This window comes from Pelophylax lessonae (genome assembly GCF_965119305.1).
Source record: "Pelophylax lessonae genome assembly, chromosome: 4".
Taxonomy (NCBI): Eukaryota; Metazoa; Chordata; class Amphibia; order Anura; family Ranidae; genus Pelophylax; species Pelophylax lessonae.
In genome coordinates, this window is record NC_138771.1 from 583,819,635 (window position 1) to 583,846,745 (window position 27,111).

A 27,111-nucleotide genomic window follows, 5' to 3' on the forward strand; every position below is an offset into this window, starting at 1 on the left:
CGTATGACATATTTATTTAATGTGACACTTCCACAGTGCATGATTATGGTCTATGATCAACTCGTGGGCCATTTAAATTAACCCATTGGTGGGTTAATTAAACCAGACACTGGTGTGATTCCACCAAACCAAGACAGGTAACCTGGAGTTTTTTGTAACTACCAGAGGTCTACTGTGAGCTAATATGTTCTGATGCTGCTGCATTTATATAAAAAAGTATATATTTATTAGCCCCAGGCACAAATGTCATAAAGAGGTGCTGTCATTTAAATATACAATTGTTTGCATATGTGCAATATAAGCAAATACTGGTTGACACTCTTCACTTCCATTTGGTCCCAAAAATGGTTGTCAGTCCTTCAGTTCACTGCTCACGTGTCTACAAAACATTTTTGTAGTTCTTACAGTCCAAGAAAGGAATTTTTCCCAACATAGTTTATAATTATCGATTTTTACCAAGGGATTACGTTTTAGATAGTCCATATGCTGCACACAGTGAAGAATTCCCAGGCTCTAGCGTAGGCAATCACTTCCTTTACAGATGTGTTACTGCTGATACTTGGTTCTGCAATAGAAGTTTTTTTTTATTATCAGAGGTGTAACTATAGGCACTATTTACCACACAATATCATTGGGGCCCAGAAGCACAGGGAGCCAAAGCTGTCAGGTTATGCAGTGCTTTATGCAGGTATCAATAACATTTGGTAAATACATATGAATAAAAGGAATTTATATATATTTTTGAACCTCTAGCCCAGCCTTTCTCAACCTTTTTTTTACCCTAGAGAAACCCTTGAAATATTTTTCAGGTCTTGGGAAACCCCTGCTAAAATCAATTAAGTGGGGGAGAATGCCCCTTACCTTGGTGGCAAGATGGAAGAAAGCCCCACTTACAGTCATGGTCAGACTACCACCTTTAAAGAGAGCTAAAACAATGACTGGTGTAATGCAGCTGGCTCTGCCAAGTGGTGTTGGTCCTGGAACTATGCAGGAACCAGCAGACAGGAGGTAAATCGACAGCAGTTCATAGAACCCCTAGCAACCTCTGGAAGAACCCTAGGGTTTCAAAGAAACCCTGGTTGAGAATGGTCACACGAGCAGCACTGTGAGCATTATAATTTTCTTTAGAGGAGATTAGTATTTCATCCCTTCTATTACTATTTGTTGATTCACCCAAGAAAGATTCATAATATAGCTTTAACTAAATATTATTGCATAGTATAGCTCCACCGCCACCAGAAGCTCCCGGATTGGGTGTCCTCCGTGAATTGTCTCTGGGCTTCTAGAAGCTTTCATATTGTTGTAGACAAGTTCCCTATACTGATTCCCTCTCGTTTTTTGCAGTAAAAGGGCAATAATCCTCAGTGGAATGTAGTCCACACAGAAAGGCTTTATAGTGGAGATTCTACAATCACTTCTACTACACAATAGGAACTAATCTACAACCTCAAAAAAGTATGGGAATAACAAATACAAGGTAGACATCTCTGTGTCCAACACATGTTGGCTCTAACTGGCTCACAGACAGATTTACAATGGCATTTGATGCATACAAGTTAGATTTACATCCTTTGTGGCTACTGAAAAAAATTTTTTCTGCCCAGAGTACAGCTTTACCAATGGCAACGGTGAGGAGAAATCTACCAATGAGGACACATGTTCTGGGTACAGTCGTGTCACGGGAATTCCCCTGAATTTAGAGAGGTTTTGTATCACTTCTCATTGTATCTCTGTAACATGGAAAATTCCCCAAATTGGGCACTGACTGCAAAAAAAGAAAGAGGGTTAAAGGGATTGTACCACTCTCTAGTCTATACAAGACAAAAATAAGTGTTCTGGTTAGAGTTATACTTAAACAATAAAATTTTAGGACTCTACAAAGGCTAAGCAACCTGAAGAGATGTAAAATATTGTATAGGAATATATTTTAAAAGTTGCTGAGAATTTTAATGCATGCCTTTGTATGATACGTTTTGAAGCAGTCATCAACACACAAAGATGGCAGGGAAGGGCACTCAGGACAAAAAAGAATGTATGTCCATTCTTATACCTTGCTTGGAACAAACATGGCACCTTCTTTGTGGGGCCAGCTTGACGACACAAGAGATTCTCATAAATCAATTCCTGGTGTAGAAAGGTTTCATCTGTATTGCTCGCCTGTTTGTACAAAATATAAGAATTGTACATTTCCATCTGGATGAGATATTTGCTCAGCTTTTTATACCAAATGTACAATTTGCGGAGGACCAGGTAAAGTTTAAGGACTTGGTATGACAAGACAATGTCCCCCAATGTATTTTTTGTAATCAGCAATGTATATGGGCTTTTGCTTTGCTGCAGTTAAAGTGGAACTGCACTATATCTGAGCACCACAAACCAAAAACGCTATTCAATAAATTTGTCCATCTGCCCTTAGCTCAGCCATGCAGGGAGGAGGGTGTGCTAAGCTGAGAAAACCCTCCCCCCCCCCCGAAGAATCCTGGGATGTATGACCTCATTTGCCTAGACATGGGAACCAGGAAGTAACTGAAGAAATGTAAAAGAAAAAGTTTAAAACAAGTAAATGTTATATACTTTCCTATCTATTTACTAATGCTAGCAGCAAAAGGATGACAAATAATCAATGTTGACCTCCCATTCTGTCACTACTATGGAGCTGATGACGTCTTCCCCGTCCTTGTATTACCAGCTTGCCATTACTGAGACTGATTTTCAGAGATTGCAAGAACTCTCTTCAGTTTTGCAGAATGGGACTGCATGACTCATGTTTGCCCTTTTCAAACTTCAATAAGGGCAGTACATTCTTCAATTAGTACATTTTTATACATATATTTTTTTTTTGTTTGTTTAAATATTGTTTTATTAAAGATTGTACCCCTTCTCCAACAGGTGAATATTAGGTGTGCAGAAGTTTTAATTGTGCCTTTGGTACAAGTTGTCTTTTAAGACGTGCAGGTGTGAGGACCACTTGGAGAACAACTTTTCTTTCTGCTCAATCTAATGTTCTTCACTCTGCAGCCCTAGCCAGAGAAGTGTCTTCTTCCTTGGGGCACACATATGCAGAATAAAGATGCAGCTTTGGGCAGGGACTCACAGTAAAGAACCCTGGATCGAGGATGAATTTATTTCTGTAGGTTGGCTGCATTAACCACTTAAGCCCCGGAGGATTTGGCTGCTGAAAGACCAGGGGGTATTTTGCGATTCGGCACTGCGTGACTTTAACGGACAATTGCGCGGTCGTGCGACGCTGTACCTAAACAAATTTGACGTTCTTTTTTTTCCACAAACAGAGCTTTCTTTTGGTGGTATTTGATCACCTGTGCGATTCTTACTTTTTGCGCTATAAACAAAAAAAGAGCATCAATTTTGCAAAAATAACAATATTTTTCACATTTTTTTATATGAAATTCCCCAAAAAAAAAATGTAAAAATCTAAATTTTTTAACATTTTCGGCCAATTTGTTTTATGCTTCATATGTTTGGTAAAAAAAAATCGCAAAAAGCTTATTTTGATTGGTTTGCGCAAAAGTTATCGCGTTTACTAACAAAGGGAAAGATTTTTGTCATTTTTGTTGTTTTTTATTTTAACGCGTAATGGCGGCGATCTGCGATTTTATTTGCGGTACTTCGACATTGCGGCGGACAGATTGGACCCTTGACTGACATTTTTGACACTTTTGGGGTTACCAGTGACATTTCTACAGTAATCAGTGCCAGTGGCGGCTGGTGAAGTTTTAAGATGGGGGGGCGCAAGACCCCGCCCTTCTATTTTACCCCTCCCGTTTCTCAGAAGCCCCACCCCTTATCGACTCCACCCATTTTGTCCCCTGTATTTTGCTTGCGTGAACAAATTCTCACAATGTATCACATATTAAGGGGTCTCTCAGTACTAGTATATCCAATAGGGAGCAGGGGCCCTATTATGGGATATACTGTGAGAGACACCCTATTATGGGATACACTGACTGAGAGTGGCACAAACCCCACAGTACAGACCCCCTAGCACAAACCCCACAGTACAGACCTCCTAGCACTAATCCCACAGTACAGACCCCCTAGCACAAACCCCACAGTAGAGACCCCCTAGCACAAACACCACAGTAAAGACCCCCTAGCACAAACCCCACAGTACAGGCCCCCTAGCACAAACCCCACAGTAAAGACCCCCTAGCACAAACCCCACATTACAGGCCCCCTAGCACAAACCCCACATTACAGGCCCCCTAGCACAAACCCCACAGTACAGGCCCCCTAGCACAAACCCCACAGTACAGACCCCCTAGCACAAACCCCACAGTACAGACCCCCTAGCACAAACCCCACAGTAGAGACCCCCTAGCACAAACCCCACAGTAAAGACCCCCTAGCACAAACCCCACAGTAAAGACCCCCTAGCACAAACCCCACAGTACAGGCCCCCTAGCACAAACCCCACAGTAAAGACCCCCTAGCACAAACCCCACATTACAGGCCCCCTAGCACAAACCCCACAGTACAGGCCCCCTAGCACAAACCCCACAGTACAGACCCCCTAGCACAAACCCCACAGTACAGGCCCCCTAGCACAAACCCCACAGTACAGGCCCCCTAGCAATAATCCCACAGTACAGGCCCCCTAGCACAAACCCCACAGTACAGACCCCCTAGCACAAACCCCACAGTACAGACCCCCTAGCACAAACCCCACAGTACAGGCCCCCTAGCACTAATCCCACAGTACAGACCCCCTAGCACTAATCCCACAGTACAGGCCCCCTAGCACTAATCCCACAGTACAGGCCCCCTAGCACTAATCCCACAGTACAGGCCCCCTAGCACTAATCCCACAGTACAGACCCCCTAGCACTAATCCCACAGTACAGGCCCCCTAGCACTAATCCCACAGTACAGGCCCCCTAGCACTAATCCCACAGTACAGGCCCCCTTTCAATGTAGTGACCAGCGTACATGCCCCCTTTCAATGTAGTGACCAGCGTGCCCCTTTCAATGCAGTGACCAGCGTACATGCCCCCTTTCAATGCAGTGACCAGCGTGCCCCTTTCAATGCAGTGACCAGCATACATGTCCCCTTTCAATGCAGTGACCAGCGTACAGGCCCCCTTTCAATGTAGTGACCAGCGTACATGCCCCCTTACAATGTAGTGACCAGCGTACATGTCCCCTTTCAATGTAGTGACCAGCGTACATGCCCTCTTTCAGTGCAGTGAAAAGGGTACAGGCCCCCTTTCAATGCAGTGACAAGGGTACAGGCCCCCTTTCAATGCAGTGACCAGCGTACATGCCCCCTTTCATCCATCCATGATGATATATATATAATGATATCGGCACACTCTGGTCTGGGCCCGGCCTGGGTAACTTGATAAATCTTGCACAGTGACCTGCCTGTACCTACCTGTTCTGGCCTGGGTCCATCCATCCATCATGGATGGATGGACCCAGGCCAGGCCAGAACAGGTAGGTACAGGCAGGTCACGGTGCAAGATTTATCAAGTTACCCAGGCCGGGCCCAGACCAGACTAGTGCTGTGCTTCATCATGGATGGCGGCAATGGCATTGGCAATTTGGCATGGCAATGGCTGCTGGCTGGCTGGCATGGCAATGGCTGCTGGCTGGCTGGCATGGCATTGGCTGCTGGCTGGCTGGCATGGCATTGGCTGCTGGCTGGCTGGCATGGCAACGGCTGCTGGCTGGCTGGCTGGCTGGCATGGCAACGGCTGCTGGCTGGCTGGCTGGCATGGCAACGGCTGCTGGCTGGCTGGCTGGCATGGCAACGGCTGCTGGCTGACTGGCTGGCATGGCAACGGCTGCTGGCTGGCATGGCAACGGCTGCTGGCTGGCTGGCATGGCAATGGCTGCTGGCTGGCTGGCATGGGCTGCTGGCTGGCATGGCAACAGCTGCTGGCATGGCAATGGCTGGCTGGCATGGGCTGCTGGCTGGCTGGCATGGCAACAGCTGCTGGCATGGCAATGGCTGGCTGGCATGGGCTGCTGGCTGGCATGGCATGGGCTGCTGGCTGGATGGCATGGCAATGGCTGGCTGGCTGAGGCCTGAGGACTCACTTACCGTTACCGCCGCGCTGCTGCACACAGGTCTGGAGACCTGGTCTGGATTCGGATTCCGGATGGATGCACGGTCTCGTCTCTGCAGTACCACTGCCGCCGACGCCGTCCCGTCCGTCCACGTCCACGAAGAAGAGGCCCGGCCCGCCGCCACCCGATCCGACTCGCCGAGTCCTGGACTGGTCTCCGACTCCGTCTCCTCTTCAGTGAGTCCTCCTGCTCCAGGCTCCTTCCTGTCACGGTGAGTGGTGACTGGTGGTGAGTGCGGAGCTGCGGATGGGACCGACCACCGTCCACCGAAGTCTTCTCCGCTGCTGCTGGGCTGGCTGCGCGACACATTCGGGCGGTCGGGTGGCAAGGAAGTCAGTCTGAAGGCGGATTCCGGAAGCGGTGATCTTGACGCCGGCTGATGTCCCACTGTGATTGGTCCAGGCTGGAGACTGGACCAATCACAGCCAGGATATCACGAAGGTGGGGTGGTCAGGCGTTCCTTCCGGCGCCCAGGTTACGCCCCCTTACGCCCCCAGAAGGCAGCCAATCGGCGCCTTTTCTGGGTCGTAAACCCCACCCCCCCTTTAGCCACCACATAGGTCGGCGAGTCCTGCGAACCGATTTTTTTTTTTTTGTAACTTTATTGTTCTTTTTGTCTTTTTTTTTTCTCCTTTTTTTTAGGGGGGCGGCGCCCTGGCGCCCCCTATGCACGGGCCGCCACTGATCAGTGCTATACATATGCACCGTTACTGTAAAAATACACTGGCAGTGAAGGGGTTAACTTTATTTGAGAGGGAGGGGCTGTGTGTGTCCCTAGGGGCATGATTCTAACTGTGATTGGCTGTGGCTAGAGCTGTAGGACCAATGATCAACGGTCCTACATAGTAGAACCGTATGATCATGGTTCCTACACAGGGGAGAATGACAGGCAGCTTGTTTGCACAAGCTGCCTGACTTTCTCCCTCTCCCCCGACGATCGCCGAGTGAGCGGCGGACATCGGGTCCGCCGGTCACACGCGCGGGGGGGCCCTTGACCACGCGGGAGCGGGAGCGCGCCTCCGGCGGCGCGCTCTCGCTCCCCAGAGCCTCACAGGCTAGTGACGTACCGATACGTCACTCTGCCTGTGAGGGGCTGACCGCCGCAGTATATGTACGTGCGGCGGTCGGCAAGTGGTTAAGGGGGTGATGGCATGCTTTAAAGGACAACTTGTACCAAAGATACAGTTTTCCTTTTTGGACAATTGATTTAGAAGAGGCCTACTTTTTTTTTTTTTTTTTTTTTTTTTTTTTTACACTGTTTTGGATATTAGTTGAGAACAGTGGTGGATAGAGTTACCATAGGGTTCTTGTGTTAGCCCCATTTTTGTCCCCCCATTTTAACATACTGGCCAAATAAACACACTTATTCACTGTGTATTAACTGACAGCCAGATAGAAGTGAGCGGTGTCCAGGTCTAGGTGACAATGGATGGGGTCCAAGTACTATCTGACCCACATCTAGTATAAAATAATGTATCATTCCCAAAGGGCCCTTCTGCAGCTGCACTGTCTATCCACAACTGTTTGGAAAGCATTGACTGTTATTATCTTACTTCAGAGCAGGATCTGGGTATAGGATCCGAAACAGCAGGAATGTACCAATATGGGATTGTGGACCAGTTGGAGTGCAGAATTGTATTTTTATTTCCAAAACCAATAGTAAGTCTTATTTTCAAGAATTTCCAAATTTTGTAGTATCTCTTGGTGTCCATACCCCAGGCCTTGGCTAATAGAAGGAAGGGTTCTTTGTAAAACATCCTGCAACAAGTTTCTCTAATAAACTGTAAAAAATGAATTTAAAATTTAATTTGAGAAGCAAATGAGGTGCCGGGATATGGGGTTCCCGTGTTGAAAATGCTGGAAATGACCATCATGCTCTTCTACCTCCTGTTTTTCACCAGGTGCTTCTGCACTAATGCCTCGTACACACGCAACGATTATCAGCCGACCGATCGTCCGACTTTTGTTCAGTGTTGTTTTGTTGGTTGGAATGTGCCTAGACTGCACACAAATTTTCTCGGCCAACAAAAATCTACTTCAGAAGTGATGTCATGTGCTGGTTTACTTTCCGTGTGTTTTTCTTCCCTGAGCATGCCCAGTCTTGCTCATCAGATTTTTGTCTGCCGAAATCTGTACTGACTGACGGAAAATCGGCCGTTCTGTTGACGGCCAACAAAAATTTTATAGCCTGCACACCAGATTTTTTTCGGCCAAAAAGTCGGAGTCGGTTGTCGGAAGCATCATACTAACAAGCCGAAAATCGGCCAATTATCGACGCGTGTGTACGGGGCTTAATACTAGAATCTCATCCACACTGTGCACTGACATGCACTGACACTGACAGGTCCTTGGTGCTGTATACCCTGGCTTAAACCACACACTGTTTTATGTATTGTCAATGTCATTGTTTATATCTAATTAAATTCCTTAGCTTTTTATTGGTTCAAAAAGTGCCTACATTGGGATGCATTCAGTCCACTAAGCTATCTTCATCTCTTGTTGTAATGCATGCAATCACCTCTTTCTGTAATGTACACAAAAAACATGAAAATAAATGAAAGTCAGAACTTACCGACTTTAATGTTGTGGGCACCGTATTGGCATACTTGGATTCTTCCGACTCTGACTTCTTAGAATGGAATCTACGGAATCCTCTCATATACCATTTCCATACCTGTACATGTAAAAAGAATACTGTTAGGGCAATTATACAGAGATCTAGCAACAAGGCATCATATGCATCATGAGACACGATAAGCAAGTGAATGTGTCACATGACCTGGCGGTTGAGTAGGCAATGTACACAGAAGATGTACAGTCCCTGGAAACTGTTGCAGATGGTGAAGATGTAGGACATGACCAGGGAGCCTGACCCAAACTGGAAGAGGCCGAAAATCCAGGTACATCCCAATATGAAGAGCTGGGACAAAGCCTTGAATGTCAGAAGACTGTGGGGGAAAGGAAAAAGGAATAATCACAAAGGTGAAAGCACAAAACAAATTAATCTGTCATTAAAATCAATGAAGTGTGAGGTGTGATCCTTTCCTTCAGCTTTTACAGATGAGGACATTTGGGTATAAAAAAACCACATCCCATGAATTGTGTTTTAACAAATATTTTTTTTAAATCAAAGATTTACTATAACCTATTTATTTGAAATAGATTTAATTAAACAGATACTTTAACTATTTCGGGACCGGAAGGATTTACCCCCTTAAAGCGCAACTCCCCTTTTGTGGAAAAAAAAACATTCCCCTCTGGGTGATCTCTGTACATTACAAGGATTAAAACAACCTTTGTTGCAGATTCCTACCTTTTGTTATTCTGAAGAAATCACTATTTGTTCCTCTGTGCTGAGTGGGTCTAATGGGAGTGGTTTCATAATTTTATATTAGCTGTGGCAGCTGCAGGGCTCTAATGAGGAAAACTGCTGGGCCTGCATCCCTTTAGACGTGTTCCTACTGGAAGTATCTCACAAAAATGAGATTTTTGTTGCAGGGGATGACAGAAATCTGACTTTTATCTTAGGCAGACTTCTGGGAAAATTGGTGAGCCAATCACGCAAGCAGGAAATAAAGTTTCTGGGGTGTGGTCAGTATACATTCTGTGTACAGAACACCTCCAGGTAGCCATATTGCATTTCATTTTCAGAAAATTACAACAGCTGCAGATTGAAAAGGAAAGGTCATTTTTAATAACGTTCAATTACAATATGATTTGTGTCACTTTAATAACCAGGCCATTTTTTTGCGATATGGCAATGGTCATGCGACGCTGTACCCAAATAAAATTGATGTCCTTTTTTCCCACAAATAGAGCTTTCTTTAGGTGGTATTTGATCACCTCTGCATTTTTTTTGCTATAAACAAAAAAAGAGCGACAATTCTGAAAAAAAACAAAACAAAAACAATATTTTTTACTTTCTGCTATAAAACACAGCCAATAAAAACAAAAAATGTTTTCATCATTTTAGGCAAATATGTATGCTGCCACATATTTTTTGGTAAAAAAAAATTCCAATAAGTGTATAATAATTGGTTTGCCCAAAAGGTATCGTGTTGTAATGTTCTGGTACCTCTGGTACCCTTATTTCCACATTTCTCTCTTAATATTGCGTCCCATCTTGCTATCCAAATGGAAGGCATACACCTTTAAGGGCAATGACGTCATCGCCGGGCGGCGCTATGAGCGGCTATTTCAATCGCCGGCTTTCTCTCACTCATTGCTCGTTCAAACCGCATGTTGCCTTGTCTTGTCCAATGCTGCCGAAGCTTCAAGCTATTCCCCTTGCCTGAACAAGACCAGAAACCTCGCTACCGATCCAGTATCTCGCTACCGGATTACTCCATTACTCTTGGACCTTGCTACTACTAACTCATCTAGTGATAAGTACCCTGCAGGGGATTCCTTCCTCAACCTAACTTTCACTATCTACTACTGCATACTAAAGGGACTATTACTATCTAAGCTATTTCTATCATCTGCATAGATTGCTAGCTCTTGGGACTACCATCACCTATCATTGCACTAGGTTACTCTCTCTGCATACTATCATCACCTACCACTCTCCTGAATACTACTACTAAGTGCTCACCATTCTATTGCCTGTCTCTCACCTCTATTCTATCATATACATTCTATCACTCCAGGAACATCATATTGAGTGTATGTATATTTGCATAACAGGCTGTACACAGTGATGAAGTCCTGAGTGTTGGATATGTTGTTCAACACATTCTCTACATGACTACTGAGTGTAATAATTCTGCAGCTGCACATCCATTCACTAACAAAAAACGCATGAGCGTTACACGTGTCTACAAACTAGGGTATATTTTTATGGCATTTTTTTTATTTTTACTAGTAATAGCGGTGATTAGCGTTTTTTATCGGGTCTGCGACATTTCGGCGGACAGATCGGACACCTAATTGACACTTTTGAGGGGACCAGTGACATTACTAAAGTATTCAGTGCTAAAGATATGCACTTTTACTGTACTAATGACACTGGCAGGAAAGGGGTTAACACCAGGGGCGATCAAAGGGTTAAGTGTGTCCCTGGGGGGTGCCTACTAACTGTGTAGGGGATGGACTAAATTGATGAACATAGAGATCTGTGTTCCTAAATAGAAGGAACACAGGATCCCTGTGCTCATCTCTGAGAGAACGGTGGTCTGCCTTGTTTACATAGGGAGACTGCTGTTCTGTCTCTATGGGGAGCGATCGCAAGTGGCCGGCGGACATCGCGTGCGCCTCCACTGGCTATTGCACCAAACGGCGTACATGTACGTGGTTTCACATAATAGAGCCGACCTGCTGCAGTATATGTGCAGCAGCTGGTTGGCAAGTGGTTAAAGTGAACAACGTTGCAGGAAGTTTACTATGTGGACCATTTCTGAAATTCTACATATAGTAAATGAGGTGCAAAGCTGTTTACTTAAAGTACACCCCTAAGAAAAACCTTTTCAGTTTTGGATAGAAGGGAAAAGGATGGGGCCTTCTGCCAGGTTTTTATTGCCCTCGTCTTCACTAACTCTATTTGTACTGGTGGCCATTCCAATTTCCAAAATTTTAGAGATGTCACCAGAACAAGGGAATTCTTTAAATGGGGACAACTAAAAGGCGAATGTCCTTCCTGTGTAGCCAATACTTTTTTATTTTTTATTTTTTTTTTAGTTTAACCACTTCTGGACCAGAAGATTTTCCCCCTTAATGACCAGGCCTATATTTTGCAATTCGGCACTTTGTTACTTTAATGGACAATTCTTTTGGTGGTATTTGATCACCTGTGTGATTTTTGTTTTTTGCTCTATAAACAAAAAAATAACGACAAATCTGAAAAAAAAAAAAAAAAAACAATATTTTTCACTTTCTGCTATAAAACATTCTCAAAAAAAATTAAAAAATCCAAATTTTTTAACATTTTAGGCCAATTTGCTTTCTGCTACAAATTTTTGGTAAATAAGCGTATTTTGATTGGTTTGCGCAATATTTATTGCGTCTACCAACTACAGGAAAGATTTATGTAATTTTTATTGTTTTTTTTTCTTTACTAGTATTGGCGGCAATCTGCGATTTTTTTGCGGGACTGTGACATTGCGGCGGACAGATCGGACCCCTAACTGACATTTTTTACACTTTTGGGGGGACCAGTGACATTACTACAGTAATCAGTGCTAAAAATATGCACTGTTACTGTAATAATGACACTGGCAGGGAAGGGGTTAACATTGTGGGTGATCAAGGGGTTAAATGTGAGCCTAGGGGAATTATTCTAACTTGGGGGCGTGGCTTGTAAAATGATCATAGAGACCTGTGATCCTATATAGAAGGATCACAAGGGCTCTATGATCATTCCAGGGAGAAGAACGGTCAGCTGTGTTTACAACAGCTGAACGTCCTTCTCTCTCAGCGCGGAACGCAATCGGAGCCGCCTGCCCCGTGATTCGGCTTCCCCGCTGCTAAGTGCTGGCGGGAGCGCGCCAGCGGTGGTGTGCGCTCGCCCCCCTAGCTGCAGGCACGTGACCGACGTAGGTCTATGTCAGTTTGCCCAGGAGGGCAGCACTACCGCAGTAAAAAGGCAGCGGTCGGTCGGAAAGTGGTTAAGATAGAGTAGGGAAGGGGTAAAACCTCTTCAAAGGGGCCTATCAGAGGCGTTTCATGAAATCAGTGAGCCAGTGAGATTAAAAGTGGGCCCTAGGCGTTAAGAAAAATAAAAATGCGTTGCACAAAGAGTGTGGTTTAAATTGCGCTAAATATTGGGCGTAGCTTAAAGGGGTGTAGTTAAATCAGAGTCTGCGATGACTTACGGTGCAGAATGTGGTAATGTTAAATAGGGAATGTACAATGCAGAATGAGGGGCAAATATGTGTGAGCTTTAAAAAACATGTTTAAGGGGAGGTCTGGGGGGTCTGAGGAAGAGGGAGGATAGGTCTGGGGGGTCAGAGGAGGAGAGAGGGTAGGCCGGAGGGGTCTGGGAAGGAGAGGCGGGGCTGAGGAGGAGAGAGAGGAGGTCTGAGGAGTCTGAGGAGGAGGGGAGTCTGAAGAGTAGAAAGAGGAGGTCTGGGGGGGTGTGAGGAAGAGAGAGAGGAGGTTGAGGGGGTCTGAGGAGGAGAGAAGGGAGGTTGGGGGGGGGATCTGAAGAGGAAAGGGGGGAAGGTCTAAAGAGGAGAGAGGGGGGTTAGAGGAAGAGAAGTGGGAGGTCTGGGGGGGAGGGTCTAAGGAGGAGAAGGGGGTGTGGGGAGTAGAGAGGGGAGATCTAGGACTGAGTTGCCCCCCCCCTTCCCTTTTGTACTTACAGATTGCACTGTGATGCAGCTTCTTCTTCATCTCTCCAGTCGTGTTACATGACAGGGGGAGAGAGGAAGAACGACAGTCTGTCTACACTCCATAGAAGTGTGTGCTGAGACTGAGAAGAGTTCTCAGTCTCAGTGCCTGCTCTCTATTGCCACCTGCAGGCTGGAGGGAGGAGAAAATGGAATCCTCTCACCAGCTGCAGCTTTTGACCACTGCTCCTTCTGACAGGAGTGAGATCGCAATCACTCCTGTCAGTGAGTAGCAGGATGAGTGGCCACATCGCCAGCGCCCCCTCCCCCAGCATGGCATCTAGACCCCCTTATCCTGCATTTTTCACACTTTACTGTAGCTTCACACCTTCACAAGCTTTCCGTTACATCTAGCATCACATTTGACATACTATCAGAATTCTTCACTCCACACACAGTAGTGAACATTCTGTAGCTGTAATTTCTGCGCAGCATGTAAGCACGCATTTTAAGTTCTTCCCTTTACACTTCCATTCCTCCTAAGGAGCACCACAGTGTTAGGACCACTTCCCCATGTTTATTAAATCCACAGTATCATGCTTCCTTCAAGAAGTCACAGGAGCCACAACTGAGGGTCAGGGGGTCAAGGTGCTTTCTATAGTACACCAGTCTCTTCCCAATGTCCCTTCTATATCTGTGCCTAGCTGGGCATCTTCCCAGATGACACACTCTTCCCCAGGCTTCCACCACTACTCACAAATGCTGTTCCACCTCACCTGGGACTTCAGCCCTGCAGAGGGCCCTTAAAGCGGAGTTCCGGCCACAAAATCATGCCTTTAGATTTTATGGCATCCGCTTCCTTATCCTTACCTGAGCAAGAATTGGATATTCCCGGCTTTTTTTTTTTAATTACCTTATCACAGAGGATAATATACTCACCTTACCATCCACTTCTTCCTTCCTCGGCCGCGGCCAATGTCGTCACTTCCTGTCCCGCAATGCGTCCTGGGAGCTCTTACTCGTGGCTCCCAGGATGCAATGGGCAGTGACGAAGGCGGCCGGCCGCTCCTTTCTTCGCGTTATTTCCAAACAGGAAATTACGCGATGTTAGGCGGAGCACAGTGCGGACGGCGATGCTGATCGCATAGTACTGGGCATGCGCGAGATTTCCCGCTGGATTCACCGGCCTCCGCCCACTACAACCAGGAAGCAGGGCAGACATTTCCCCACAACGGACTCGGTGAACCAGGACAAAGATGGCGGCGCTCAGCATAAATTTTATAAAGTAAGATTTCATGCTTGCAAAACTATTATTACACTGGATAAAACAGGATTAGCGGATGTATAGAGGTCGGAGGGTCACTGTTTGGGGGACATTAAAAAAAAAAAAGATTCTGTGGCCGGAATTCCGCTTTAAGATAAATACTGCATGAGAATACATCTTGACAGCTCTGGGGTGTTTGGCTCCCATGCTCCTTCTAATGGGGGCTCCTCCCACACTAGCATTTATATGGGCACTGACTACACCAATGACATCACTAGAGAAGGGACATCTCTAAAAGGGGAGCTAACACCTAATGACAACTTTCTCTTTACTATATTAAAATAGGAACAGAGCCTAATAGCAGGAAGTGAGGGAAAATCTGGGGAGGGAATTACCATACTGAACAGTTGTCACAGGAACAGCTGTGCCAAATGGAAAATTTGCTGTCACCTGTTCTGGTGACACATTTACATTGCAATAAACCAATAGTTGTGTATATATTTGACGGAATTATGGCTTACTGAAGGACGTTGTGCTGCACAGGCATTAGTCAAGGGCTGAACAAATCCCAGGAGCTACGTAGCTGATTATGAAAAATTTCAGCATTACCTAAACCTTTCAAAGTTATACTGTGAGAGCAATTTATTGATCTGTTTTGTTATATCCTGAGCAGTCACCGTTTCAATTTTCTTACTGTATACTGTATATAGATAATTAGGCACTCCATTGTGAATTGGATATCAGTTTACAGATGTCCATTCGCCAAAAGATAACCTTTGATTAGCTGCACTTTCAACATTGCCATCCTTCATATAGAATAATGTCATACATAGCACACTTACCGGTTGTGTTTTATAGTTGAAACATTTGAATTAAGAGACGACATTTTCTGCCTGAGAAGGCCAAATGTAAGAACCAACAGAATAAAGTTTATCTAAGGAAAAATGCATTGTGAGAGTTAGAGGTGAACTCCAGGAACATATAAAGGGCACAAATTAATGCAGCACTCTATTCATAAATGTGTTAGTAAATATATTTTTTAATGCAAGCAAACATAGGTGCTGCTGTACAGTGGAGCTCAGACTGGCAGAGGGAGAAACAGCATAAGTAGCCAATTAGATGGGCTGCACTGCTCATGAACTAACAAGCAGAATAGCAACAGAGAGATGAGTTTATCAGTCTGTTGTTCCTCTTTTCACTGTCCACTCCAGTCACAGGCTGGGGGGAAGATACAAACCTGTAAGTGTTAAAAGTACACTTTGGGAGTTGTTTTGGGGAACAATAGAATGCCGGTCATATGCATTGGTGTAACAATAGCCATAGCAGCCCACGTGGTTGCTAAAATGCCAGCGGGTGAAAGGGGCCCCTATTAGGAGTCCTATTGAGGTTAATTAATATAGAAAATCTGAGTACAGGAAGAAACTTCAGAATCATTGTCAATAGCCAAAGACTCTTTACAGAAAACCCAAATGAAAATCCTGGGAGTGTATTGAAATGGTGCCCATACCCTATTTATTAACCGGTTACCGACCGCCGCAAGTACATATACTGCGGTGGTCAGCCCCGGTCAGGCAAATGTCACTAGCCTGTCACTGGCTTGTGAGCCAATAGCGGGCGAGCGCGCGCGCCCGCCCCGGCTCGTTCCCTAAGAAGTCAGTGCGTGTGACCGGCGGACCCGATGTCCGCCGGTCACTCGCGATCGTGCGCCGTGAAGGGAGAAAGGCAGGCGGCTAACGTAAACAAAGCCTCCTGTCATTCTCCCCTGTGTAAAAATGGAGATCTATGTAGGACCGTTGATCTCTGTTCTTACACCAGTAGCCATGTCCAATGACAGTTAGAAACACGTTTTTCTGCAAAAAGTTTGGAATTCGGCCGAATTTCGAACAGTCAATGTTCGGGTCGAACCGATGGTTGACCCGAACCGTTCGATCATCCCTACTGGTCTTTCCAGCCAGCACTGAAATTAATTCTGTATGCCTAACATAGGGTGACCAGATGTCCCCAGTTTCCGGGGACAGTCCCCGGACTGAGGAGACTGTCCCCGGACCAAGTCTGTCTCCGGTTTTGTCCCCGGACAGGGTTGTTATGGTGCCAGGATGTCCCTGGCACTGGCTCACCATTCTTGAATAGTTTAACCCCAAAGTCTGTGTTCCAGCACCAATCTCCCAGCATCCTGGCTCTTCCAGTTTAGAAATCTCTCTAAATTGGAAGGCTCCTACAGGGCCAGCCAGTGGCTCCTCTGTTTGGCTGAGAGCAGTTAGCTAAAGTTCTACGCCATTTAATGACTCATACTTGCATACCTTTTTCAAGCCAGTTTTATGAATAAAATACACTGGTTGGCTGAGAGCATCAGCTGACTGCTTTCAGCCAATCAGAGGCGCCGCTAGGAGATCGATGCTGGAACACAGAATTTGGGGTTAAACCATTCGGGAACGTTTTAATCCCATAAGGTAACACAGCGCTCAGGGACCTCCTGACACCATAAAAACGTAATTTTGATAAAGTCATTACGGGGCCTAACTGTTGCTTTAACATTTGTAGTCTTATAACAGTTAGCTGGAATGTTGAAATGCTGAAAGTTACCATGGAATCTTTTACTGTTCTGAATTTTTAATTTATATTGTTATTGTTGAATCAAAATTCTTTGGTAAGAATAAAATACAAAATATGCATCGAAAAGTTTTTTCTCTATCTTATCTTCTTAACACTTGGTAGTCATATCCCAAAAAATTCTAAGAGTATCTTTTTTTTATCTCATGGACGAAATGTGAGAAATAATGTATATATCATACAATCATTCAATAAACACATACCATATACACTGCATATATAATTTGATAAAATATACTTATAAAATATAAAAGAGATAAATAGCCTCGTGCTTGTGGTAAATGGGGATATGGTAAATAAATAAAATAAAATAAAATAGTTTACCATTTGCCATTAAAAAAAAAAAAAAATATGTCCCCGAATTATATTTTAAAAATCTGGTCACCTTACCTAACAGTCTTCCTCAGACTATAAAATCCCACAGTGTCTCTTCAACTAGAAACTGACAACTAGAAACTGTTTGTGGTTCTGCAAAAGCCACAGTTTACAGAAACGTGTATTACATAGTTATAGTTACATAGTAGTTGAGGTTGAATAAAGACAATAGTCCATCCAGTTCAACCTGTGTAGGTGTGTGTGGCCATAATCATCTCACATACCCCTGAATGTTCTGATCCTTGAGATGTACATCTAAGAGTCTTTTGAAAGTAGCCATACTTCCTGCAGAAACCACCTCTTGTGGTAGAGAATTCCACAATCTTGTAGCCCTAACAGTAAAGAACCCCCTGCATTGCCTGAAGTTAAAATGCCTCTCCTCTAATCGCATTTTATGTCCTCGTGTCCTCATACAATCCTTGCGACTGAATAGCTTTTTTTTCTATGCTGAGATCACCATTGAGGTATTTGTAAATTGCTATCATGTCCCCTCTCAGGCGTCTCTTCTCCAGGGAGAATAAATTTAGCGATTGTAGATGCTCTTCATAGTTAATGTCCTCCAATCCCCTAATTAGTTTAGTTGCCCTTCTCTGGACTCTCTCCAGCTCCAACACATCCCCCCTGAGGACTGGCGACCAGAACTGGACAGAATACTCCAGATGCGGTCGGACCAGAGTTTTATAAAGTGGAAGGATTATAGACTTATCTCTGGAATACATCCCTTTCTTTATGCATGCTAATATTCTGCTGGCTTTGCCAGCTGCCACTTGACATTGCATGCTGTTGCCTAGTCTATCCTCTACCAAGACTCCCAGATCTTTCTCCATTTATGATTGCCCCAAAGGTTCCCCCCTAAAGTGTATTGTGCTTTTATGTTTTTAGTCCCCAAGTGCAAAACCTTACACTTCTCCACATTAAACCTCATTTGCCATGTTGTTGCCCACTCTGTTATTTTGTCCAGGTCATTCTGTAAGATATCTGCCTCATGCTGTGCAGTTATTGCCCTGCCCAATTTTGTGTCATCTATTAGGGTTATAGAATAATTATGTGCTAACAATTATGCCATGATACAAAATGTTGTTATGGTTCTAAAAGACCACTCTTTTCAGCACCTTCTTGCTGCTGTAGTTATAGTGGTGGGAGCACCTACACCGAGGTCCCGAGATCTGAGATGCTGAAAATGACTTGGGACAGGATAGTTAGCTGGAAATTGAAGGTTAAAAATTAGACTCATGAAATGATGTCCTTTTTTTCCCGGATAACTCCTATCCATAGCTCTGGTCCCCATTAATGTACTGACTATGCTAACAGCTCTCTTACCTTCCTACCTGTACTTGTTTATCGAGATACCGTACAGTAAAACTAATGACAGCAGAGAGGTTGCCTGGAAGGGCCTAAAAACATTTTTGCAATGGGGCCACATGATCTGTAATCATACTTCTGGTCTTATACGTACGTATATTGAATTGTGATGAAATTCTAGGTATTATAGGTTTTAAATGATTGACATCTAATGCCCATGGGGACACAAAGGGATGTATTTAAAATGTTTGCAGAGCTATTCACCCTTTGAAACTGCCTATGCATTTTTTTATGTGCAAATGGGTGCAATGACGAATGTTATTACTCTATTTTCTCTCCTGGTCAAATGATTATAAATTATACTCAATAGAGTGTATCTGGAAAATACTGTATTATGACCACTAAATGGAACTACATAAAGGAAATACATACTTTTTTACTAGGATCGTCAGCTCCATCTAGTGGTCATAATGCTGTATTTTCCTGATTCACTCCATTTTGCATAAATAACAAAAAATTTGGCACAGAGAGAAAATAGCCTGATAACATTTATTTTTGCCCCTATTTGCACAGAAAATAATGTATATGCAGTTTTACAGGGCTCAAATTCTTTTTATAAAAATGCACCAAACAGTTATACGTAGGAAACATAAAAATGAAATGAGATATGGTTTCATAGTATGTACTCACAGTTATAAAAACACACACTGGACCAAGAAAACTCCAAATGAGATCAAGACGGAGCCAACAGCTAGAGGAAAATATAGCAGCATGTCATTTTATGTAAATGTATACTTTATAAAACACATTTCAATAGCAAAGCAGCATTTAGAACAGAGGAGGAATGCACTGGAAGTATATTTGGTGGTGAAGAAAATTTCAGGAAGGGTGAAGTGGTGAGAGAGGGAAGATATAGTGATACCGGAGAATAGAACTTTTTATTTTGATTTATAAAACGTACTATTTTTCTGTTCCATATGCACTTGGCCGCATTGCTGCAGAGACGATAATGATGATGCCAGGAATTCCAAATCCAGCTATACAAACGTATGGGAAATGGGAACGTTGAGATGTCATGTAATTCATGGCCTGCAGGTTTCGGACTGTCATGAAGAGTAGGGCGCTCTCCAGAGACATCCAGCAGAAGGCACAGAGGAAGGAGAACTGGAGGAGACCCGCAATCACAGAACACAGGATCTGTACAATGGATACATATAATGGAGATTAGGGTCTATTTTTGGTAAGTGATTTTAGGCCCCTTTCACAATTGTGCGACTTGTCCTGTGACTTGGGACTGCAAAGTCGCATTACAAGTCATACTCCATGATTTCCAATGAGAACCGTTCATATCTGTGTGAAAGGGGCCTTACATTTTCAGAAATTGCCTGAACTTCATATACAATATCAGTCTGGTGTGTTATATCATGCTGACCTCCTGGGCCCCGGAAGTTAGAAGAGATCACTATTGTAATGGTGCCTACTACAGTGATATTCAGCTTTTAGAGCAGAGATCTCCAAACTTTCTAAGCAAAGGACCAACTTACTGTCCTTTAGGCTTAGAGGGGCCGAACTGTGGCCAGTGGGTGTAGAAAATGCCCCAGCATCAGTGCCCCAATCATTGGTTTTAATGGTAGAAATAGTGCCCCATTGATGGTATCAGTAGGGAGTATGGTTTCCAATCATTGGTGTCAGTTAGTGGACTAGTGCCCCAAGGGCCAGATAAAAGCAAGAAAATGGCCTCATCTGGCCCCCAGGCCACAGCTTGGACACTGCTGTTCTACAGGGATCCCAAAGGTATGGTATATGCAGAGTTACATTAGTCCAAGCTAGATCAATGTAACTATCTAAAAAATGCCATACTGTACCTGGAATTCTTTAAGCTATTTTTCACGTCTATTTTGTGTTATTTAAGGGAAGGAAATACTTTAATACATTTTTTCCTCAAGCTTCGACAATTAAAAAAACATTGCTTTTGTTCATCATATTCCAAATATTTCATTTTTGTGTGGAATTAAATGTCAAAGTTAAAGGAAATCTATGCCGATGGAAAAATGTCAACAGCCATGCATAAGGAAGTTATGGAGAGGTCATATCTGGTTAATCTGTAGGGTATCTGAAGGCATAGTTTGAAATGAAGAGAATGTAGATCACTAATGCCTCGTACACACGCAACGATTTTCGGCCGACCGATCGGCTGTCTTTTGTCCAGTGTTGTTGTGTTGGGTGGAATGTGCTCTAGACTGCACACAAATTTTCTCGGCCAACAAAAATCAACTTCAGAAGTGATGTCATGTGCTGATTTACTTTCCGTGTGTTTTTTCTTCTCTGAGCATGCCCAGTCTTGCTCATCAGATTTTTGTCTGCCGAAATCTGTACTGACTGACGGAAAATCGGCCGTTCTGTTGACGGCCAACAAAAATTTTATAGCCTGCACACCAGATTTTTTTCGGCCGAAAAGTCGGAGTCGGTTGTCGAAAGCATCATACTAACAAGCCGGTAATCGGCCGATCGGACGTTGGCCGAAAATTCACGGCCAACTATCGATGCGTGTGTACGAGGCATTAGTCTATTGCTGGAGAGAAAGAGCAAGGAGACTTAACCCTTTCCATATATGTGGCAGTATGGTTCAAACAGTGCAGCTGCTTCCACAAGCAACCTGGTGAGGCAAAGTGAGAGTTGCCCTTATCCAATATACATAGTTCCAGTTGGAGTATCCCACTATTCTCTTCTCCCATCCAAGTTCTAAAATAAACACCAAAAAAAACAACAGCCCTGGACTGTTTATTGAGCAACGAGCCATTGGGATGAATGTGTGAATTGTACCCTAAGTGACTGTGTGCTGGTAATCAGAGGAGGCCCAACAAGTCATCATATAGCAAGCCCTATGGAGACAGTGCTGCATATATATATATATATATATATATATCAATAGTGCCCTTTTTCAGGTTCATTTATGCCGTTTTTTAATGTATACATGCATTTTTTTCATGCGTTTTTATTTACGCATTTCCTTTATATGTGCACATTTTCCATTTACTCATACTACTATTAGCTGCTAGGTAGTCTAGCCCCAACATACATACCAATAGAGTATTCTTTTGGTTTATTCATGCTATTTTTATACATGCTTTTTTCATGTATGCATTTTTTTATGTGCTTTTTTTATATATACATGTGTATTCTATATGTACTTGCTATATTTTCTTCATATTAGGTTTGGCATAGCCTCTTTTTTTCTATTATAAACAATTGGTGGTGTTGGTCCGCTGGGCTCAGTAGTTCCAGAGCAGCATTATATGCAAAAGATGTGATTTTGTGTTTGCCCTTTCCTTTCTTCTCTTTCCACCTTTGCAATGCCTTTTTGCTGAATGTTTTGTGATTGGCTGAGAACGGGATACCCACCCCAAAATCCCTCTCCTAAATAGAGCTTGCCTGGCTATAATTTTCAATGGTTTGAGAAAGGAGCCTTCGCACGTATGGGGGGGGGGGCGGTGACGTCACCCGCCATCCATTGCGGTCGAGACCGCTGTGTGTAATACGATCTGCTCATCACATGCACTTGTATAGTGCTTTACAAGGTAATTTTATTATTTTATGCTATGTTCAATAAAGTAATTTATTGCGGTAATGCACTATGTCTGGACCTTTGTTTTCCTATGGACCTCTGACCCGCTTTATGGACCTGTGATCTGTTACCTGTGAGCCTTATTTTCTGATGAAAAGGAATACTGATCTGATCTATATTGGTGATATCCTTGGAGAAAGTTTATGTCTTTCTAGCCCGTCTGGTGACACAGGGGCTTAAGCCTAGTACACACGCAACGATTATCGGCTGACCTGTCGTCCGTCTTTTGTCCAGAGTGGTGTTTTGTTGGTTGGAATGTGCCTAGACTGCACACAAATTTTCTCGCCCGACAAAATTCTACTTCAGAAGTGATGTCATGTGTTGGTTTGCTTTCTTCTCTGAGCATGCCCAGACTTGCTCATAAGATTTTTCCCTGTCGAAATATGTACTGACTGCACGAAAATCGGCCATGTTTTGACGGCGGGCAAAAATTTTATAGCCTGCACACCAGATTTTTTCGGCCGAAAAGTCGGAGTCGGTTGTCGGAAGCATCGTACTAACAAGCCGAAAATCGGCAGATTGGTCGTCGGACGAAAATTCCCTGCCGAATTTCGACGCGTGTGTACGAGGCTAAGTGTGAGGTGAGAGGCTAATGAGACTGGGTTGAGGGTTGCCAGCACATTGAAGAGCACTGAATGTTCATGTCTTGTGCATGCTTCACCATAATTTGCACCTGTGGACTGCTCTCCTCGATATTATCTTCATCTCTTATCTTTCAATACATTTTTATTGGTTTAAATGCAGAGGAAAAAGAATACACAATAAAACAGTGTAGAGGACGTCCGTTGTGGAATACATGGGTACAACTTAGAAAACACAACTAGTGATACAGTCCCCGAAGGGGTGCATAATAACAGTCAACAGTTCCAAATGATACATTGTCTGCTACGTCCCCGGCCGGGCGGTCCGGGTCAGGCCCGGACCCGCCCCCTCCCGGCGCCCCGCAAGGGAACACACTGCGCCGAATGGAGGGGGGCGGCCGTCCAGACTCCAACCCATCACCAACCCCCGGCAGCAGGACAGCAATGCAGTCTCACCATCGCACCAGATGACGGAACTACAGTGCATAGCAAGGCCGCTCCAGGCGGCACTGTCAAACCCAATGGGATCCCAAGGGGACCGCGTCCGTGAAAGTGTAGATCAACGGAGGTACAGAAAAGAAAAAGGAAAAATAGAAAGAGAAAATAAGAAGATGCGGGGAAGAAAAGAGGGAATAGAGGAAGTAGAGAAAGGAGTAAGACATGGGGACAAGGGGAGGGTGGTGTCCAGGTCTGTCACAAAGAAATCAAAATAGCCGTGGAGAGGTGCTCCCAGAGGAGCTTACCACGAGAGCCTCTCCTGCTACTGGGGTCCCGCTAGATATCTCATCCAGGGGTCCCAGGTTTTCTCAAACAGGGGTAATTTGTCCTGGAGGATAGCCACCATTCGCTCGTTTACCATGATCCAGGTTAATTTAGCTTTGAGCAGTTCTAGTAATATCACCGGGGATCGCCATGAGCGAGCTATGGCGATCTTGGCTGCTGTAAAGATGAGAGCGACCAAACGTTTAGTGTGTTTTGGGGCCATTGTTATTGGTTTGCTCAAAAGCGCTTGGATAGGGGATTTAGGCAGGTTAACACCAGTAAGTGAATATATGAAATTGTATACTCGGATCCAGAATCTGCGGACCTTGGGGCAGGTCCACCAGATATGCATGACCGCGCAAGATTGACCGCAGCCCCGGAAGCACAAGGGAGAGGCCTTCTCGGACCGCCGCTGCCAGCCTGACAGGGACCATGTACCATCTCAGAAGAACCTTATAATTGGCCTCTATGAGAGAGGTATTGATTAAGGATTTTGAGTTCAATACTGCCAACTGGTTCCATTCCACCCTGTCCATCTCCTCCCCCAGGTCTGCCTCCCATCGGACCATATATGGTAGTTTAACATCATCCTCATGTAACACTGCATATATCGTAGAGATGAATCCCTTCTGTCTATCAATATTGGTACAAAGATACTCCATTGGAGTTGAGGTAGTTATATCGCTGAGACTCTTTAGAGAGGAAACATAGTGGAAAATTTGAGTATAGCGGTACAACTCCCCCTCCGGGAGAGAGTATTTGTCCTTCAATGCAGCTCTGGAGAGAATACCCCTACTATCACATAAGTCTGCTATACGAAGAAGACCCTTATTGGTCCACCAAGTGAAGGCTAGGGGACAGAGGCCCGGGGGAAACCATGGATTGCCCAGTAGGGGCACCAGTGGGGCATGAGGAGACCTGAAACCGTGTTGTTTCGCCAGTCGGTCCCATATCCCCAAAGACAGGGACAGGGTGGGACACAGGATCGCGGGGCGGTCCTTTGGTAGTAGCCACAGTAGATGTTCAATGGAATGAGCAGGTACATGGCTGGCTTCAAGCTGCATCCAAATTCTGTGGAATCTTATCAAATGGGTGAGCTGTGCAGCGTAATAGTATTTGAGAAAATCGGGGAATCCCAAACCCCCCCTCAATTTAGGTGTATATAGGGTACGTCTATTTACCCTGGGCCTCTTGTCCCCCCATATAAACTGAACAACCTTACGCTGAAATGTTTTGAGGTCTGGCATGTTAATGGATATCGTCAAGGTACAGAACAAATAAAGTAATCGTGGTAAAATATTCATTTTCACCAAGTGCAACCTGCCGAACCACGACGGGGGGTTAGTCGCCCATCTGGTGAGATCTGCCCCCAGGGTTTTGTACAGGGGAGGGTAGTTGGCTGTGTAAAGTGTGGTGATCGATGATGTCAAGTAGATGCCCAAATATGGTAGAGAGCTCCCCTGCCACCTAAAAGGGAAAGCGCTCTTAAGTGTCGACACAGTGGCGTCGTCCAAAGTGAGGTTCAGAGCCTGGGACTTGGAATGGTTCACCCGCAGAGCCGAGATCGCAGTGAATAATCCCAAGTCCTGAAGCAAGTTGGGAATCGAAACCAGCGGGGCAGATAGGTACAACAGAATATCATCCGCGAAGAGAGCACACTTGTGCACCCCAGCTCCGCAGGGAATACTCTGAATGTTTGGATTGAGGCGTATTTTGATCGCCAAGGGTTCTAAAGCTAGTATAAACAATAGGGGGGACAGAGGACAGCCCTGACGGGTGCCCCTACGAATCTCCAAGTAATCTGAACTATAGCCTTTAATCGACAATTTCGCCATTGGTTCGCCATACAGGGTCCGCAGCAGTGTGAGGAAAGAGGGTCCGAACCCAAATCTCTCGAGTGTGTGCTACAGGTAGTCCCAGGACAGGGAATCAAATGCTTTATGCAGATCGAGGGACAACAACATGCCCTTCCTCCGACCCTCCCCATCCCAATTAGACTGTCTAGTTTGGTCAGAGGCCTGTCTGGTCGGGACAAAACCTACTTGGTCAGGGTGAATATAGTGTGCTAAGAAAGAATTCAGGCGGGTGGCCAGAATTTTGGTCATTATTTTCACGTCCAAATTGATGAGGGAGATCGGTCGATAATTCAAACAGTCTCCGTGATCCCTACCCGGTTTAGGGATGACATGGATGAAGGCATTGTTCTCGTACCGAGGGATGGGGGAACCGCGTCTGATCTCATTAAAATAAGAACAGAGGTGAGGGGCTAGAAGTTCATTGAACTTCTTATAATAGTGGCCTGAAAAGCCATCCGGGCCCGGGGCTTTGGAAGGGTTAATGGACTTTATGGCCGATAAGATTTCCGATTCTATGAATTCCCCATCCATAATGTCCCCGTGTTCTGCAGACAATCGCGGAATAGGGAGGTCTCGGAAGAACTCATCCATCCGAGAGCTCTGAGGAGCAGTCGGGGAGGAGTATAGTTTAGTGTAAAAATTGTAAAATTCATTAACAATCAACTGAGGATTCTGCGTTCTATTGCCATTGCGGAGTTTCAATTTCGGAATAGCAGGGGAGAATGGTCGTGGGGTCAATTTGCGGGCCAGCAAGGTGTGAGGTTTGTCGCCCAGGGTATAGTAGCGGTTGCCCGACCACCGGAGAGATTTTTCTGTGCGTGTAGTCAAACTCAGGTTGAGGGTCAATCTAGCGGAATCTATTTTTGGTCGTATGTCAATGTCGGGGTTACGTTTCTGTTCTCTCAGAAGGTCCCGGAGATCCGACTCCTGCTTATGTATGTCCTGGGCTCGTTCCCTTTTCTTCCTAGAAGCTATCTGAATTAATTTGCCTCTAATTGTGGCCTTATGCGCCGCCCAACGGATCGCCGAGGAAGTGCCAGTAGCAGTATTATCCAGGAAGTATTGGGTTATAGCGCCCTCCACCTCCTTGAAAATAGTCGGATCATTAAGTAGGGAAGCATTAAGTTTCCAGGGAGCGGGTTTTGGTTTCGTCCAAAGATCAGAAACTGTCATAGCTACTGGTGAGTGGTCTGACCACGGGGTCACCAGTATCTGGGACTTCAAAACAAATGGGAGGAGCGGAGACATGGTAAACAGGTAGTCAATGTGGGCATAGGTCTTGTGGGCATGTGAATAGTGCGTAAAGTCTCTGGTGGCAGGGCGGTCATTCCTCCAGACATCCACCAAATCATGCGAATGCAGCAGGCGAGCCAATTTGACT

General features: G+C 44.7%; 1 protein-coding gene across 3 annotated transcripts in view; it reads right to left on the reverse strand.

The window, feature by feature from the left end:
• Nucleotides 1–305: 305 nt before the first annotated feature.
• LOC309554171 (adhesion G protein-coupled receptor E3-like) overlaps nt 306–27,111 on the reverse strand; it is a 162,127-nt gene continuing 135,321 nt past the window's right edge. For 2 of the 3 annotated variants that reach the window (XM_082255788.1, XM_082255786.1), the window contains 7 exons: nt 19,868–20,103; nt 19,597–19,657; nt 15,462–15,553; nt 8,870–9,038; nt 8,663–8,764; nt 2,051–2,157; nt 306–565 (listed from right to left, as the gene is read on the reverse strand). In XM_082255788.1, coding sequence (XP_082111914.1) covers nt 547–565; nt 2,051–2,157; nt 8,663–8,764; nt 8,870–9,038; nt 15,462–15,553; nt 19,597–19,657; nt 19,868–20,103 — 786 coding nt within the window. In that variant the 3' untranslated portion in view covers nt 306–546. The remainder of the gene's footprint in view (nt 566–2,050; nt 2,158–8,662; nt 8,765–8,869; nt 9,039–15,461; nt 15,554–19,596; nt 19,658–19,867; nt 20,104–27,111) is intronic. The other variant, XM_082255787.1, reaches the window with a different exon arrangement.